Source organism: Erpetoichthys calabaricus, chromosome 18, assembly GCF_900747795.2.
Source record: "Erpetoichthys calabaricus chromosome 18, fErpCal1.3, whole genome shotgun sequence".
Classification (NCBI taxonomy): Eukaryota; Metazoa; Chordata; class Cladistia; order Polypteriformes; family Polypteridae; genus Erpetoichthys; species Erpetoichthys calabaricus.
In genome coordinates this window covers 7769490-7789009 of record NC_041411.2, presented here as the reverse complement: position 1 = coordinate 7789009, position 19520 = coordinate 7769490, and the positions used below count along the sequence as shown (strand labels likewise).

General features: G+C 39.2%; 1 protein-coding gene across 4 annotated transcripts; it reads left to right on the top strand.

The window, feature by feature from the left end:
• The first annotated feature begins 91 nt into the window (after positions 1 to 91).
• LOC114669267 (P2X purinoceptor 4-like) lies at positions 92 to 18237 on the top strand. 4 transcript variants are annotated; one of them, XM_028825496.2, is made up of 12 exons: positions 92 to 465; positions 2782 to 2926; positions 7853 to 7924; positions 9393 to 9465; positions 12309 to 12405; positions 13432 to 13512; positions 15142 to 15283; positions 15378 to 15514; positions 15624 to 15717; positions 16005 to 16070; positions 16699 to 16772; positions 17618 to 18237. In XM_028825496.2, the coding sequence occupies exons 1-12, from the start codon at positions 314 to 316 to the stop codon at positions 17745 to 17747; spliced, it is 1263 nt and encodes a 420-aa protein (XP_028681329.2). In that variant the 5' UTR covers positions 92 to 313; the 3' UTR covers positions 17748 to 18237. The 4 variants fall into 4 exon arrangements, with proteins under 4 accessions (XP_028681329.2, XP_028681335.2, XP_028681333.2 ...); XM_028825502.2 differs by having other exon boundaries at positions 95 to 465; positions 17912 to 18237; XM_028825500.2 differs by having other exon boundaries at positions 95 to 465; positions 16699 to 16794.
• The last annotated feature ends 1283 nt before the right edge of the window (positions 18238 to 19520 follow it).

The window sequence follows — 19520 nt, the reverse complement described above, 5'->3', positions numbered from 1 at the left end:
TTATTGTATTTGCCGAGTTCACGTAAAAGTTAGTAAAAACACAGTAACAACGTTTTAAATAAGTGGCAGCTGCCCCGTAAACCAATGGAAAGTGAAACTTTCACCCCATTGCGTGATTATGCCGGCTGTGTGGAGAGTCTTAACGACGAATCCGTCCACGCCTCGGTTCACCTGACCATCGCGATGAAGCAACCAATCGTGGGATTGTAGTGCGCTTTTTTATTTCGTAGATAAACTTTGTTCCAACTGGTCTCGTGATTTTTATCACGGACTTGTTCTTGGTGTATTTTGCTGCATCCATTTCAAGCTCAACATGTCCAACTCCGGCGGCGACTGCTGTGGCTGCAGTTCTCTGTGTCAACTGCTCTTTGAATACGACACTCCCAGAATAGTGCACATAAAGAGCAGGAAGGTGGGCTTGATTAACCGCTTATTCCAAATGGGGATCCTAGCCTACGTGATCGGGTGAGTGAGAGAAAGCGGAGGTAGAACGCGAGAACAGGGTCTTTTATTTTTGCACTGGTGAAGCCAGAATCCCACCACTGCTGGGTATGCTAACTATCAAGGGCATGTTCAGGACTGGCCAAGTATGTATTGCCAGGATTCATACTTGACCTTCCTGTTTAAATTAACTTTGGTTTTTTAAAGAAAAATAAAATTGTAAAAGCTATTCAATAATACACGATAGGAGTGATGTTTTATTTAAATATCTTTCATATATCTTGTTAGTAAATATTGTTTCTTTATTTTTTGCGTTCTTTGGCCGGAAATCCTGTGCATCTGAGTTTTTAACTTGTGACTGCTAAGGAGTAAGAATTAAAGTCGGGGACATCTACCAAATGCAACGTACGACAGCTTGTACGTTTATTTAATAATTTTGCGAAATTCCAGTCTGCATTCAAATTTTACAGAACTTCTATTTCGTATTGTTAATTGTTTCTGCTAAAAAATTCTCGTCCCCCCCTCCCTACAAGCTGTCAGTTTCCTGAAGTCCACTGAGGCGTTGTAGGATTCTGAAAATTTGGGAGCATGCGCTGATAGCACATTGCCGTACTCGCAACACTCCGAACCATCTAGTTTGGGACCGAAGTGCAACGGGCAACACACTGGAACAGTGTTAGGTTTTTTAGGGGGGCTGGATTAGTAACCCCCAAATTATCACTGCAGGGCTGGATGCAGAATAACGGGCCCAAAGTCACTTCTGCCGGGACTGATTGCCAGCACAGATCCCAAACCTCAGAGCCACCACTCTGCCCACAGGATTCTGAAACAGTTGCCCAAATCTAAATGGCAGTCATCCTTTTCTGATACTTTGTCATTGCAGATGTGTTGCACTCTGTCGTGGCAGCTAACGAAACTTTGCCACAAAAAGTTGTTTCGGATGCTTTTTAGTCCATAACCACTTGAAGGTGATGTGGTTGGATCCTGAAGCAACCCAAAACGCCCTTTGTGCTTGAGTAGTAATAATATGATAGCTTTTAAATGTAACATTTTTTTGCATGTAAAAATGCATGTCACAATTCATGGATTGCAAAACTGAATATTTGTTGTTCTAAAAAATGTCCGTCATCATATAAAATAAGTCAGATACACTATCAACACCATACTTCATTTAGTACTACTGCTAATTACTGCGGTTGAAGGACTAGAGAGAAGTGAAAATAAAAATCTTTAGCTGGAGAAAATAAGTTTTAGACGTTCCAAGGGCAGAAGACCACCCAGCCCTGCCATACATTCTACTGTACTTAAATGTGGTAGTGTTTATCCCATATGAGGGTAATCTTGTGTAGCTTTTTTATTTCTTAGTGTTGCAGGTACCTGTAAAGTACTGTGGCCAGGTTGTAGTGGAACAGTGTGCCACCACAGAAAACTGGGAAATAACAGTGGTTCATCATTCATGAAGATCTTTTGAAGTATGTGACATATACTACTACTTGATCTATAACCCTAAACATTTTTTAAGCCCAAGATTTCCCAAAATGTTATACCACCTGGTCTGGAGACAAAAGAAAATAGGCTAATTAAATAAGATCAGATTGAGATAGAGAGACTCCCAAACTGTGAAACTGTTAGGAATACAAACCTGCAGCCACAACTAAGCAAATGCTGAAGTGCAGCAGACTGCTAACACAGACGTCATCAAGTATCGTGTCATATTTTTCGGTTATAAGTTGTTAATCACCTTTTTTACAGTTTTACATTCTGAGTTTGCTTTAGCTAAAAGCTAATTAAAGCTATTTAAATACTTGTAAAACTGAATTTATTTTTTTAAAAGACATGTTGGCTTCACTAGTATTGCTCTAACCCACCTGGCCCCCAGTTTGAAAGCTACTGATGTATTACAAGTCACACAGAAAGGACAAAATTTAAAAAGTGAGTGTTAAATGTGTTTTTTTTTTTCTTTAATTTAATTAGCCTCATCATCAGCCTGCCATATCTCTATCAATAAATCAAAATGCTACCCCAAACGTTTCTTTTAAGCTTGGCTCCTTGAAAAATAATAAGCAAAGCAGTGTTGGCATATCAATCGGTGAAGAAAGTGCTCCAAAATAAAAGAAGTCATACATAAGTGCTGCATGTGACTACTTTTGCTTTTATCTTTGGCTTTGTTGGTTTATAGTGAATCTGTAACTGACTGAAATTTTGTTCTGTTTCTATAAGCTTAGAGCCATCTTCTCTCTTTCACTTAAAACCTTAAGATTTATGCACCTGATTACGAAACTACCTATTTTTAATATTGTTCAGAATAATTTTAGTAAATCTGGCCTTTTTGCTCCACAGCTGGGTGTTTGTGTGGCAGAAGGGATATCAGGAATTTGACACCGTCATCAGTTCTGTCACCACCAAAGTTAAGGGCATTGCGGTGACCGACAACAGCGCGGGAGTGCGGATCTGGGATGTGGCTGATTATATCATACCTCCCCAGGTACTACACCTTTTCCACAAATCCTGTCGCATTACTGTTATTTTGTAAGTGAAAGTCTTGCACTCTCTTATGATTTTTTTCATTGAAAATCCTCTAAGTTGTGTGGTGGTGCTGGGAACACCAATGTCCAAGTGTTTTCATACCTTGATGTGACTTTTGTCAGGATGGATGTGTATTGTAAAGTGGAGTTTATGACAGTGAGCAACCGACCCCAGAGTCTGTTAAGTGTAGATATCACTTTGTTGACATAGCAGGGATTTTTTAGTCCTATGGCAGCCAACACTTACTAACAATTCTCGGATATTAGTAAACACTACACATCTCAAATCTAAACATTAAAAGATAAAATATCCATTATTTATATTAACATTTTAACATAGAATATACATTTTGGGGGGCGGCACGGTGGCGCAGTGGTAGCGCTGCTGCCTCGCAGTTAGGAGACCCGGGTTCGCTTCCCGGGTCCACCCTGTGTGGAGTTTGCATGTTCTCCCCGTGTCTGTGTGGGTTTCCTCCGGGCGCTCTGGTTTCCTCCCACAGTCCAAAGACATGCAGGTTAGGTGGATTGGCAATCCTAAATTGGCCCTAGTGCATGCTTGGTGTGTTTGTGTGTGTCCTGCGGTGGGTTGGCACCCTGCCCGGGATTGGTTCCCTGCCTTGTGCCCTGTGTTGGCTGGGATTGGCTCCAGCGGACCCCTGTGACCCTGTGTTCGGATTCAGCGGGTTGGAAAATGGATGGATGGATGGATATACATTTTGTCTCATGGGAGAAAATATTGTGCACTGTTATGGACCCTCCCTGAGCACCATGGTAGAATGTGATTTCCAACATTGTTGTCTGTCTCTGCCCAAGAAGATCTAGGCTAATACCCAGAGCAGAACCAGCTCTCTTGATTAACACCAAAGGAGATGATCTGCATCAGGAAAGCAGTTGTCCTCGGCCCTTTTTGCATTTTGCACCAGTGTTTCCAGCCTAATCATGTTTTCTTTTCAGGTACTTCTCTAGATAGATACTTAGGCCTGGATCACCTGAACATTCAATGTTGGGATGGAACCTGGAGTCAGGATACCCTTGCACTTCCTGTACTCCACTACCATATTCTTAGCTAATACTCCACTGCAGTTAGTTCGCTGTGCACCACTTGGCAAAGTCATGTACCAGGCCTGCATATTCCTCCTCCTATTAATTGTGGAGTTTTTATGCATCGTCAGTGCAAGCGTACAGCTCGTCTAAAGCCTGCATGCCACAGGTATCCACACATAATGGAAGGGCACGCATTATCTAGATAGCCTATCCCTACCCTACACCTTATCTTAAAAAATCTCAGGTGACAGGATTATTGATGGTACGGGGAAGGCCTAAACTTAAACACCCCATTAGTAACCCTAATGTTAAATCTCTCCCCTTTTGGTGTAATTTTAACCCTAGATCATAATAACCCTAATGTGTAGTAACCCTAGCCCCTCAGATTAAAATTTTGATGACTGGGGGGCTTTGTATAGTTGGACTGGTTTTATCTATTTATTTATTCATTAATTATATAAATACCCTTTAAACAGTAGGATTTCCCCCCCTTTTTATCCCCAGGATTACAATAGATTTTAGGGCGCTTTTTAAAATTATTTATTAAAAATGGATAGGGAGGTCTTTATAAGGGGTGGGTATTTAAATAAGTTATATCTCCAGAGGTGGTATGTCAGGAGCTTGTCAAATTTTGATGTCGGTTATTACAGGCCACAATTGTCAATCAGGTGAAGGAGGAATGTACATTATACACTAATTAATAAAAATAAAGATGTACGAGAGCTGTTCAAAACAGGAGAAATGATAATGAAGAATTAGTTTACTTAGTCGTGTTAATCACTATAAAATCAATATTATAGATTCAGATATTAACTTGCCTCTCAAGTACAGATGTTTGGGAAACGGGCCCTTAATCTCTGGAGCTCTGAGGCAGAATTACACATAACTACAGCGTGACATGTTTATTTGAAATTGTCTCCAATTTTAAATTTTTTTTTTATTTGTTGCCTCAACCCAGTACCAGGTGTCAGTAAATCAGAGGGCACATCGCTAGTCATTCATTCGGGGTTAATTTTAGAGTGCCTAGTGTTAAGAGTGGTGTTCCACAGGGGTCAGTGCTGGGGCCGCTGCTATCTTTAATCTATATAAATGATTTAGATAGGAATATAAGTAACAAGCTGGTTAAGTTTGCAGATGATACCAAGATAGGTGGATTAGCAGATAATTTGGAATCTGTTATATCGTTACAGAAGGACTTGGATAGCATACAGGCTTGGGCAGATTTGTGGGAGATGAAATTTAATGTCAGTAAATGTAAAGAATTACACATGGGAAGTAAAAATGTGAGGTTTGAATACACAATGGGCAGTCAGAAAATTGAGAGTACACCTTATGAGAAGGATTTAGGAGTCATAGTGGACTCAACACTATCTACTTCTCGACAGTGTACAGAAGCCATTAAGAAGGCTAACAGAATGTTAGGTTATCTAGCGCCTTGATATGTGGAGTACAAGTCACAGGAGGTTCTGCTCAACCTTCATAACACACTGGTGAGGCCTCATCTGGAGTCCTGTGTGCAGTTTGGGTCTCCAGGCTACAAAAGGACAGAGCAGCACAAGAGAAATTCCAGAGAAGAGCAACTAGGCTGATTACAAGGATGAGTTATGAGGAAAGATGACAAGAGCTGAGCCTTTACAGTTTAAGCAAAAGAATATTAAGAGGTGACCTGATTGAAGTGTTTAAAATTATGAAGGGAATTAGTCCAGTGAATCGAGACTGTTATTTTAAAATAAGTTCATCAAGAACATGGGGACACAGTTGGAAACATGTTAAGGGTAAATTTCGCACAAACATTAGGAAGTTTATCTTTGCATAAAGAATGATAGACACTTGGAATAAGCGACCAAGTAGTGTGGTAGACAGTAAAACGTTGAGGACTTTCAAAACTCAACTTGATGTTTTTTTGGAAGACTAGGGGGCTTCGCCCCCTGCTCGCTTCGCTCGCCAACCCCCGTGGTTGGTTTTCTGGATACACACTTTTAAGATTTTTTTTTTCTTTGAATTGTTGCTATTTCATTAGTTTCACTTTTATTTCAGAACTTCTGTAAAAACAATTTTTGTAATCTTGCGAGTCCCAATATGCTGAATCTTTTTAATGAGGTCAGGATAGGTTTCTCTGTTTGGAATTTCAGCACAGACAAAATGATCGACATCATCATCAGCAGTTAATAATTTTTTTTTTTAACAAAGTAAAAAAGTAAGTAGAGTTCTGCATTGGACTCCCGTCTGTAAAGTCGTGCTATTTTCCTCTCACAGTTCCAGAAGTACATGGGGTTACCAAGGTCATACCCCAGCTTTTGTCTAGGTTTTTGTACAAGGGCTAGACAGAATATTTTTGACTCCTGGGGTAAATTCTGCTTTTTAAATAAGCAGATAAGTATATATACATGAACAAAGTAACCAATAAATGCATGTGCGGTAAACTCCGTTTTTGAAATTCTCAAGATTCTTTATTTGTCACATGCATAGTTATACAGGACAACACGCAGTGAAATGCATCCTGATCCGCTTATCAAAAACTGTGCAAAGTTAGAAGAATATCAGTTAGATTAACAAAAAGTTATAGATTGAAAGATAACAGTATAGTAGAACATAATAAATAAGTAAAATTATGTGAATAAAGTAGAATTAAGTGTTAAGGTGCAATAGTGTAGTAATTATTGTGCAAAACCAAAGTTAGACTGGTGCATAGTTAAATAAGGCAGTTTGTTTGTTTGTGCTACTGCGATCTTTATTTTATTTTTATATTTTCTAGTTTTCCTACTTTCATATCCTTTAACTTTCTTCACATGTGTATAGCGCCAACGTGCTTTTTTTTTTTTTTTTTTGAGCCTTTCTAATTTCCCTGGTTTCATAGTCTCTAACCTGCTCTGCATGTGTTTAGCGCCAACGTTTGTAAACGTCCTTATGAAGTTCTACTTTCTTTTTCTCATTGTCATTTAATTCTGAGCCGGATTGGGCGTGCTTTTTTTTCAATTCCACTTGTTCCGGGCTGATGATTACTTTCCTTATTTTCTGAATTTGCACCTTGATTATTCTTTTTTGCTCTTTTTTCTGTCCAACGCATTTGAGTCTATTTTTCTCTGCGCTGCTTTCTTCTTCGCTTAGATGTCGACAGTTAATTTATAACGTACTGTCCTTATACGCTTTATATGCGCTGAGAGCCCTGAATCTGTGTGTGCTCAAATCATTCACAAGACTGAATGTTTTGCTGCCTATTGTCCTGTTTGATAGATTGTAAGAAGGGCGTGTCTTTGGTCTCGCGGGTCTTCAAAATGTCTTCCGAGAAGATCACGTATCGTAGACTTGCTTTTTGCTTTCCAGGACAGGATTTCTTTTTATAATACAGTAGATAGAAATAAGTGGATAGGACTGGCGAGCTTTGTTGGGCTGAATGGCCTGTTCTCGTCTAGAGTGTTCTAATTATCAACATAGTCCCTGATATCTGGTGACCCTGAAGTGGATGGAGTGTGTAAAAGGTTCTGGATAGGAAAATCTGCCTTAAAATGTTCTGTCAAGGATGGCAAAAAACTGTCTTGACTTGCGCACCTGCAGCAGTGTCTATGTGGAAAGTTAATTACTTTGTTTTTATTAAGGCAGACTCTGAGAGAGGTTCTTGATTTGAGCCAACCACCCTGTATTTGCCCTCTGTGTGTTATTCAACCCCTCATTTATTGGGTCTCAGTAACATTTATTTTCTGAGCATTCTTTTTAGGTCACAACAGCATGGAAACTTGAGGTGGCATAGTGCATGTTGTCATGTTATGCATTAATGACATTGCATTTAAAGAAATTAGCCACTAGTGATAATGGAGTAATGTCTTTACTGTTTTGTGCACCAGGAAGAAACCTCTTTTTTTGTGATGACTAACATGATTGTCACACCTGATCAAGAGCAAGGTCATTGTGCCGAGGTAAGAAAGTTTTATAATTTTTCCCTGTCTATTCCATTTGGTTGTGTAATATTGTTAAAGTTTCAGTTGATTCTGTCTTGTAAAAAATAAATAAATAAATAATAGTATGTTCTGTCTTTTCTCAAAATCTATATTCCATCCACCGGAGATCTCTAATGTAGTGCACCGGTGTGGTAGCAGAATTTTCTTGGTCCATTCCTATCCCTGTGGTCCACTTCATGGAAAACCTCACCACTTGACAATGTGGTCTTTCAGGTCTTACATATGTATGTAGTGTAGAAGATCAGCCCAGACACAGACAGACACGGACTCAAAATGTCCAAAATAACAAGTTTTATTCTCACAATAAAGTCCCACACACAACACAGTGCTCCAGTAAACACAATATACCGTCTTTCTTCTAACACCTCCACTCCTCACTCGCAACCTCTTCCTCCTCTACCCGACTCTGGCCTCTGAGTAGAGTGAGGAGGCCTCCTTTATAGTGCGCCAGGTGTCTCTTGATTAACCTCCGGCAGCGCTTCTGGGTGTGGCAGAAGTGCTGCATAGGAACCCCCGCTCCTCTTCTGGCAGCACTTCTGGGTGTGGCGGAAGTGCTGCATGCCCAGACTCTGAAGCTGTTCAGGTGCCCCCTGGTGATGGCCACTGACCCCCAGTGGGTTGAGCTTCTGAGCTCCAAATTCGTGGCCCCGATGTAAACCCAGGGGGCTGACCTCTCATGTCCCGGGAGAGGTACTCCTGGTAGTACGCCCATTCCCCCCAGTCTTCTCTTATAAAGGGCGTCCCATCCGGGCAGGATCCCCGGCCGTCCATCACAGTAGTAAATGTGCTTCTACATGCAAGTCCATGGTGGTGGCTCAGTCCTTGTAGTTCCTTATTGCTGCATACTGAAGTGCTTCCTATTTTAGAACAAGTAGACAAGTCCGAGTCAAGTCACTGAACAATTCTGGGCAGATTTTAACCTATGCTTTACCATTTATAGAATAATAGCACTCACATTTCCTCTATTCATTGAAAGGAACTGAGCTTAAAGTACACTTGGGATTTATTTCATTTCCAGGGTGCCCCAAATTGTTAACCTTTACAAGACTCCATGTGTTGGACTTGATGATGTATTTTGCTTCTAGTCAGTTCAGTAGATTTCATGTTGGATCAGGCATTCTGCACATGCCCAGTGCAATACTCCTCAATTAATACTTGGAAGTTAGTTGTTGCAGTACCTATGGCAATGGGGCTCAAACTATTTGGAAATATTAACATATGGTCCAATACCCCAAAATAAACACTTGCCTCATATACATCTTTTAATCCCAAATGGGGGGGGGGGGGGGGGGGGGAGAGTAATTCTGAGTTTACTGTAATAGAGGTGGGCAGTATGTATATATTCATAGAAGCCTAATTGCTCAAGTCATTGGGTCTGTGCATTAATCTATAATTTATGTATTCTCTTTTTTTTTTTGTCTTTTAGATGCCTGGTCCATCTACAACTTGCACCTCAGACAGGAACTGCACTAAAGGACTTGTTAATGTCAAGAGCAATGGTATGACACTTGACTGACTTAGTGTGTTCATTTTAATTTCTTTAAAATATCTTTTGAATGATAAATTTATGACATCTGAAATGTTACCAGAGCTCCTTATTGGTCCAGTACATGCAGACCATTAAGCCTGGTAGGCCTTCATTTTATCAGCTTGCCATTCAGCAAGTAATGCTCCAGCTAATTAAGATATAAATATAGAGAACGAGCGCCTGTACTTTTTGGTTGTTCATATTTTTAAAAGTATCTTCATGTTAGGCAAATATAATGGCTTTAAGGAATAGGGAGCAAACTTCAGCTTAATTTCAGTCAAAGCTTTTAATATACATTTTGGCTTCAGGCCAGTACTTGCGGGTCTGGTACTTTATACACATGCTTGAGTTTTGCACAGCTTCTGTGTGAACTATGAAAGCTGTAGTTAAGTGTCATAGTACTAAAGCTTTTTCATATTTTTGGATACAATGGAGTGAAATGTTAGATTTTAAGAAACGCAATGGTGTTAATCTACCTGATATAACTTGTATAAACTTATATAAAGTAAGTACAGAGTATTTCTTTACCTATTTTAAGTATAGGCGATGTGCACATTAGAGTTGCTTTGGGCAGGATAGATACAGTATTTGTTGATCCATCAACCCTCTAAACCCATTTATCCAGGGCAGGGGGCATTTGGAGCCTCTCTCGGCAAGCAAAAGGTGCAGGCAGGAGAAACACTTGGAGTGGGTGCTAGCTCATCACAGGGTGAACCTAGATGGGCCAAATTAGAAATCTCCCATTTACTCAACTTGCATGTCTTTGGACTGTGGAAGGAAACCAGAGCAAACCAACTTGGCCTGATGTGGAATCTCCATCTGTGGAGAAGCCCCCAAACTCCTCACTATGAGACAGCAGTGCTACCAGTGTGGCACTTTGAGGCTAATTCGCTTATTAACAACATATTAATATTAACCATGGCCTTAAGAAGATTGTTTAAAAAATGACCTTTGAGACTTATTTTAGTAATACAGTACGTTAGTTTTTGGCCATCCCTTAAACTTAGCCAAATGACAGTAATACCTCAAGTTCACGTTCACTAAAGTTTTAATTTCTGTGTTCTCCTTTGGTTTGAAAGTAACCCTGTCACTCTTTGTAACATTATGCAAAGAGTGCAAAAGATGGTGTTATTTTTTTTGCTGCATTTTCCACAATAAATAGCAAAGAGACAAAATACAGAAATTGTCTGGCTAAGACACTTCTTGAGTGACTTTTAATAAATGCCGCCATGGAATACAAGAACACTGTTGTGGCTGTCCAGCAGATGCATTAACACGTACACTAATGTCACCATTCAGGTGGGCCTGTTTCAGTTTTAACTGGAGTTACTACTGCATGGGGTATTGCACTTTTATTAGATTTAGTGCATAATGTTGTGTGGAGAAATAATTGGGTCAAGTCAAGTTGGGGAGCATACACTGGTACAGTGCGTTGCCGCACCCACTACACGACTAAACAACTCAGGATCCTGGTTTGCAACCCCCCAGGCAGACATGCGGTCCAGTCCCACCCTCTGGAAATGACCCTCTATCTGCCGCAGCCTGGTGTTAAGTAGGCGACCCCTTGGCCTGGTCCAGCCACTCGGGTCCCCAGCAATGAGGATCCTGTAAGCCTGATCACCCTCGGGGAAATGGGCCACATGGCCATAGTGCCGTAACTGACACTCCCTCACAATGCAGGTAATGTAACTCATTCGGGACTCATTAGACACAAAGTCAAACCAACGGTACCCAAGGATTTTCCGGAGAAACACCGTACCGAAGGAGTCCAGTCTTCATCTCAGGTCACTGGATAGCATCCATGTCTCACAACCATATAGCAAGACAGGAAGCACCAGGACTCTAAAGACTTGGACCTTCGTACTTTAGCAGAGATATTGGAAGCACAACACACCCCTTTCCAGTGACCTCATGACCACCCCATGCTCTCCAAATCCATCTACTGACTTCATAGGAAGAGTCACCAGAGTTGCATGAATGTCACTGCCAAGGTAAGTAATCCTCTCGACGAGGTCGACACTCTCTCCGCAAACACACACTGCTGATGGCCGTGCCCAAGAGGTCATTAAAGGCCTGGATGTTGGTTTTTATCAGGACACTCGCAAGCTCAGACACTCAGTCTTTCGAGCACCCCGATCAGAACAACCATTGACTCCATGAAGATCACAGCATCATCAGCAAAGTCAAGATCAGTGAATCTTTCTTCACCAACAGATGCCCCACAGCCACTGGAACCCACGACCCTGCCCAATACTCTGTCCATACAAGCACTGAACAGAGTAGGAGCAGAACACACTGCTGACAGACCACAGAATCAACTGGGAAAAACAGAGGTTTTTAGTAAATAATAAATAATTTATAATTTATTAATAATAAAGGGACCCTTTTATTAAATACCATTTATTTTGATTTGTGCAGTGTAGCGCTCCCATTCATTGCCAGTGCTCTTGATATAAAAGGTGGTAGCACTGGTGGAGACCACTCTTTATGATGAATTTGAACTTGGTATATTTACTGCGAGTGCCAGCTAACTTCTAGTAATACACTTGGCACTGGATTCACCAATACATTGTGTGCCGTTTTTGCTACCATTGCCGAAGACCATTTTGATCAGATGATCTTTGTAAAACAACTTGGACTTCTTAAGTGACAAAACAAGTCCCTTCTACTATATGCTGGTGCTTATTTTTAGTTTTTGTGACAAAGTTTGTGCACAAAAATGTCTAACTTGGTCCTGTGTTGAAAAGTGCATTCTCCGTGCACCTGTCTTGCAACTTAATGCTGTATCTTCTGGTATAATCTGCTACCCTTTAGGTGTCCAAACAGGAAGGTGTGTGGCTTTCAATGGAACTGTCCAAACCTGTGAAGTGCTTGCCTGGTGTCCTGTGGAAAATGACCAAACTCTGCCCAAGTAAGATGCTCTGGCGTGGGGAAAAAGGATGGTGTTCCTTCATACAGGATTTTCAGTAATATACATAACATATTTGTGCAGCATATCTGTTCTTAATGTTCAGACAATTTCCAAAAAGTTATTAAAGAAATAGAGTAGAATTTGTAATGTGGTAAGTAATGAAACAAAAGAAAAATATTAGGTATCAAAATTTAGAATCTGAATGTGTTCACTTTAAGTACTCGTACCATCACACAGTTCTTAAGGATAATCCTCACTGTGAAAGGCATCTATCAGTGTGCGAGGTCCCCGTCCCATCTCCGCTGGCTTCTCTAAGGTCAGTGGGTTAATGGCATGGGGGAGCCGTTAGGCACCACTCAAGAGTATTTTCCTCTTCTGTTTCTGGCACTGGAATGCACAACAATAGCTATGTATTAAAGGATCGGATACCATTTGGTGATAATCTGCCTGCCTGACCAAAAAATACAATTTGGTTCCACATGAGAACACTTATTACTGTTGCTTTAAGTTCCATTCATTAGCTGTTGTGTTAGATATGAAAATGTGACAGAGAGACTAAAATTAGGCTTTGGCAGCCAAATGAAATAAGACACTTTATATTAAACAGGAATACTGTACCATATTTTAATTCTTACCACAAGAGGGAGACATTTCCTGAAGAAAGTTAGAACTCTCCTTAGTTCTGTTAAGCATTTAGCTCTTTTTGCTCACCATATTTTCATTTATAATTCGAGCTATGTGAAGAATTGGCATTCCTTAGTGAACAGGGACGTTTGAATTTTTTTTTTAAGTGGTCAACAACAAATATGTCCAAGAGTATGGATTTGAATTCATGCTTATTGAAATCAACATCCACTGCATTAATTTATTGCTTTGCCAAGGATTTCTCCTTGATGTTCATTTTCAGCTGTTTCTGTGGAAGTACTTCCTATGGAAATTACTACCATATATTTTGTGCAGGTCAAGAATCTGTAAAGGAATGAAACCAAATGTCTTCTGTTTGTCTGTGTTTTTTGTTTTTTATAGGCCGGCACTTTTGAAGGATGCTGAAAACTTCACAGTCCTCGTGAAGAACAATATTCGATATCCTAGGTTCAATTTTACAAAGTGAGTCTCTTGCTTTTTCTTTTAATTTTAACACTTTTGGAACAATGACTGTTTTTAAACTGTATTTCTCACATATTTGTTTAATTTGGGGCATTGTGACTGCTTTTAAAAAATCTCCAATCTTGGTTTATGGATTGAGTTTAAAGTGGAATTCACTTCTCCTATCTTTAGGGTACAGTCGGACTGATTTAAACTAATAATTTCATGATGGCAATAATCATCATTATTATTCTCAGACCAGGTCACTTCCAGTAGGTTTTTCAAAGTGAGGTTTGCAGTGGCAACATCGGGAACAAACCTCAGAGATATAAACATTTAGCTTCCCAAACTGAATAATCTCAAATCCAAGGCAGCAGTTTGGTATTTCTTTTGGCCACTTGGGTTTTGTCCAGCAAAATAGTAAAAGGTTTCAAAGCTGGATTTTATTTGGTGCAGGATCAGCAAGTGGAATTTTAGGTAGCCACATAGCCCTAACTGAGGTACTTTCATCATTTATTTTAAAGAAATAAAATGAAGACCGCAGATAAACCAGACTTGGATTTGAATCCATATTGCCCCATCATACATATAGGAAAAAAGTCCACATAAAAGAAAGAAAGTGGAGAATAAAGTAACATTAAAGGGGAAAAACAAAGAAACCTACTTTACTACCCCATAGCACTACCTTTTACAGGTTTGAACCAGGGTCTGTTTCTATTTGGGGTCACAAATGGCTGCCCTGCTGGCTTCAGGGCCTTTTGTTGAAAACTCCTCCTCCTCACTGAGGTTGGTGCAGATGTCAAATAACCAGAGTTTACAAGACGACTTCAAGTCAACAGTGCCCCACCGATCTTTGAAGTAATGTCTGCTGCCGCCTACCAGCCCAAAACATTTAAGCTGACTTCTTGCCAATGCCCCATGGTCTTTCTTTCAGAGGCACAAGCAATCCTGGCATATGGCGGATTGCCTGTCCTGTAATGTCTTCTGTTGGAAATTTTTATGGCATCTTTTTTTTCACTTTATGTGATACTGACAAGAGTTTAATATCCTCTGTAGCAACTGTCTTTCCACATGGGCTTAAATAGGTGCTCTCTGGTGGCCCCTGTGTATCTGTCTCAGATCCCACTGTCTACTCCTGGGTCAATATGAGACTTTTTATTTTTCGGCCTCCTACCCTTTACCTCCTTTATAGCACATATCCCAGACAGCCCTTTACATAAAAGAAACCTTATTAATCTGCTAGCAGCACCCCCCTATAGGCTCTAATGATCAGCTATGTACAGACGGTTCATTAGAACTGAATGTGCCAGGCCCTCAGAGTAGCACTTTATAGGTTTATACTGCCATCCTATAGATGAAGCTTCACATAATGTACTGTAGTGCTTCATGTTTTCACCAGGGACTTATTTCTTTTGATAACAAATCCTCTCCAAGTCTTTAATCAGGAAAAAAAAATTATACCGTTTCTGTATCTGATAACAATTCTCTCTTGTAGTGGGCTTGTATCTTGCATTGTATGTACATCATTATTTAGGCTTTGTACATTGGGCCATAGATTGAATTAAATACCTTCTGTAAATCTACTCACAAACACTTGGTTAGAAAATTGATGTTCATTTGCTTTAAAAGACTGTATTATTTTATTCTCAGGAGGAACATTTTGCCCCATATCAACTCCACTTATCTGCAGCAGTGTGTATTTCATCGTCTGACAGATCCCGAATGTCCAATTTTTCGACTTGGGGATATTGTTCAAGAGGCTGGGGAAAACTTCCAGGATATGGCAATTGAAGTAAGGGGACATTTTAAAGAGAGACTTCTAATTCAGGAAATTAACAACCAGAATACACAAGTATTTGCTTATTGTAATTGATGATTTCCTTTAGGGTGGTGTGATGGGAATCCAAATCAAATGGGAATGTGATTTAGATCAGTTATGGTCCAAGTGTATTCCTCGTTATACTTTTCGCCGGCTGGATAACAAAGACCCAGACAATAATGTTGCACCAGGCTACAACTTCAGGTGAGGGTCTCTAGAACACTTGGGGGGGAAAAGATCTGACTTTGTAAATTATGTCTGAGGGTGTTTTTGTGTCATTATCTTTTTTTTAATTCTTCAATCCTAATAAAAGATTTTCCAAATACTACAAGTCTGCAAATGGCACTGAAATCCGAACTCTGATCAAAGCTTTTGGGATACGCTTTGATGTCATGGTTTTTGGAAAGGTCAGTACATGCACCTCTTCTAATGTGATCACAATATCCATTTTTTCTCATCTGGTTTTAATGTCATGCTTGATTTGTCATCAAGTTTTTCTTCAACTGTGGAGATGTTCATGTGCTTTTTCCTTAAATCCAGGGTTTAACCTTAGTCTTTTTGGTACAATGATCATAAATCAGAAAGGTAACTTTGATTGGATGGACTTGCTTATTAGACCCTCACCTAATTTGGTAACTAAATCAATCTTACTTGTTGCTACAATTGTTTTTTAACTTAGTTTTCGTGTTGACAGGCTGGAAAGTTTAACATCATCCCTACAATGATCAACATCGGTTCTGGTCTTGCACTCTTTGGCGTTGTGAGTAATGCATTTATCTTATGTTCCTCTTGACATTGTTAGAGTTAAAGAAGTCTGGAAAAAATAGTTAGAATATACTTTTCTTTCTTCAGATCTGTAGTAGTAGGGTGTTATACCGTGTTAGCCATTATGAATGTAGTGACAAGTCAAGTAAAATGCCACCTTATATTGGCTAACTAAAAAGAAAAAAGATTACAATATGCAGGCTTTCGAGGCAACTCCGGGCCCCTTCTTCAGGCAAGATGTCTTGATAGCTTGTATATTGTAATCTTTTTTTAGTTAGCCAATAAAAGGTGGCATTTTACTTTACTTGTCACGGTCTTCAGAACTGAAAGGCTTTTGCATAAATGGTTAAACATTTTGAGTTTGCATCTTCTAATCAGTTCCTCTATATTTGAGTTTTATTCAGCAGCTTTACTTGGTTATTTTTCATTCCCTAATACAATTTTCTAGTTTGCACTGTGTCATCTTTGTTGTCACTTGATAGTATTCTACTTTTTGCTTGAAGTTTACAAACTAAATAGAGACTTGTATGTTGGTGAATTTGGTGACCATATATTCATAATATGTAGAATGAGTTATTTGTTCTCTTTCTAGTTGTAATTGTGTTTTGGCTCTTTCCTTGTAGGCGACAGTGCTTTGTGACATCATTGTTCTGTACCTATTGAAGAAAAGATTTTACTACAGAGAAAAGAAATACAAGTATGTGGAGGACTATGAATTTGTAAGTGAGACATTGCAAAGTCCTTGTTCCCACTAGCATGTAGAGTATTTCTTCCTTGTATCTAAGTAGCTGACACTAAACTTAAACTGAACAGCAACATTAGCTTATTTGAATGAAACATTTGTTCACCAATCTAACAATCTTTATTTTTTTATGTGGTTTGTGACAAATGTACTAGTTATCCAATAGCAATTTTCCTAATTTTGTACGACATTCAGTGTGCTGAACATGTAATGCTGCAGTACCAAATAATTCCAGAACTAGAGCAAAATAAACTATTTATTGGCTCAGAATGAGTCTACTTAGGGGTCTTTTTAGTACTGCGTAAAATCATTTTCATTGGAAGTAATAAATGAAATAAAGGCAAAAATAAAGCAGTTTTAGTGTGTACTTGGGTATTGCTTAGTATAAATCTTGATTCCATTCTTTAAATGTTTTCGGAGTTAAAATGAATTCTTGTTGGTGTTCCCTAAGGTATTCACGTAATACACTTCTATGAAATATGTAATCCATTGCCTTAATTTGCTACATCTGTACTATATAAGTGCACTTTTTAAAAATAAATTGCCTCCTGCAAGTTGCTCTTGTATGTGCTGCCACAGAATGGCGTTCCCAGCAGAATTTGCATTATCTGGGATTGGCATACACTCCTCACATGTACACAGTAGATACCATAAAACACTCCTGCAGTAAGTGTATAAAAGGTGGGTTTCCAGTGATAACTGGGTAACTGATCTTGTGTTCTGCAAAAACGGAAGCTTGTTGACTGCCTTGATTTTTTTATTAGGTATTAATTGAAGTAAAACACCCTTTTCCCATCTAGGATGAGGCCCTCTGTCCTGGAAAGTGAAGCCCTTTTGATAGAAGAGTGCCTTGGCAACAACAGACCTACTGATGTAATTGAGATCAGAACTCCTCTTTTAACTTTACACCAAGTTCTTTCTCAGATTTAAGTGTGCAAATTCATATAACTGAATAAACCACTCCAATGTTCAAAGCTGCTGTGTAAATGTCCATTTTGCCAGGCAACGCTGATCATGTGGCTCTGTTGTTCTAGCGCTTAAGGGGTACTAGTAAAACACTGTTTTTAATATATGTACTTATTTTTAATTTAAAGGCACCGAATGCAACATTAGAATGTGACACTCCATAAATTTTCTGCACCATATGAAGAGATGCATTGCTGGACGCTGTATGGTGTGGGCTGAGCCTACAGTTGAAGGCAGCCAGGCCTTTGGGATGAAAAGGTGAATGCACGTGCTCGCCTGGATTATAGCCTGCACACTGCACCTAGTAATGAAATGCGTTGGTATACCAAGTTGTTACCGTTCATCTGGTATCATGAAAATGGATGTGTGAGGTGATCTGTTTCATCATATCAAGCGGCAAAATGGAGCATACAGTGTGATCTGTGCAAACCTGTTAATAAAGCAATGTTCTTGAGTTTGATTACATCACCTTCTCCCCGTGTCTTGTCTATTTTTTTAAGATGTGTTGAAGTGTTCATCTTCCATTTTGAAGCAACTGGTTGAACTGAGACAAAACTGTATTATCATTGTTGAATGAGAGTATAGTTAACTTTTAATGATCGCACAAATGCAGTGTTTTTTATCTATTACTTCCAAAGCACAGGATGGTAATTTAAAATGGCCTACATAGAGTATAATGATTAAGTGAGGCAAGCTGCATTGCCACTGACCAACATTAACATAAATTAAACTGAAGACCTTCTGTCTTTAAACATTATTTTGGTATGGATCATTTTGTTAAAGGAAAATTGAGAAATGCTCCAATAGTGATCAGTATGTATAACGTCTTTTTAATCATTTTGTCTCATTAGATAGAGATTATCATCTATCTCCTATCTATCTATCTATCTAATGAGACAAAATGATTTAAAAAAAAACTGATAATAAAGAAGAACTAAAGACCTCAAACCAAACAAGAGACAGAAAAAAACAATTTTTTTTTTGTCCCTCATTTATTTTCCTGGAGTATATGGGATAATGGATGAATGAATAGATGGATCTTGTAGTGTGACACTGATAAATGTACTGATTTATCTGACACCAGCATCCTTCTTTTAAAAGTTTTTTTTGGTCATTTGTAAGTTCCATCTGGAAATCATTATCCAGAATATCACTGTGTGTCATTTTAAACAGGTCGATTATTCTATATAAGCCATAAAAATATTTGCCTAATGGTGGTTCCTGGAGGGCATGTGGCACAGCCGCCAAGTGCCTCTTTACATAGTATATAAAGTTCATACATAGTATAAACTTGCTACTTTGTTCATGTCCTCCGTCACGGATATTTCTGCAGAAGAACGCGATCTTTAAAAAAGTTTTAAGAATGTTGTTAGGTGAAATCTTCTGTTTATGGGCAGCATGGCAGTAGTCCTCTCCGGCTGGGACCCACTCCATAATCTATTCAGGCACAAGTTATTGAACACTGTTGACTTAATCATTATACAATAATTCAATTGCTTACTATACAGTGGACATCAAGCTGCATTTGAAGTGCGCTGTTTCATGTTACATATTACTATGTTTTATCAGTGGCGATACAAATCAAGCAATAAACTACAACACAACTAATGAATACAGACTTTTATTTTTAGCCAATATGCATGACTATCGTAATTCTCGTAACAATACAACTTGTGGAGCTCCTCCTTGGCTATGATGGTGTTAGTCTAGCAGCTGTGACACCATCGCAAGAGGCGT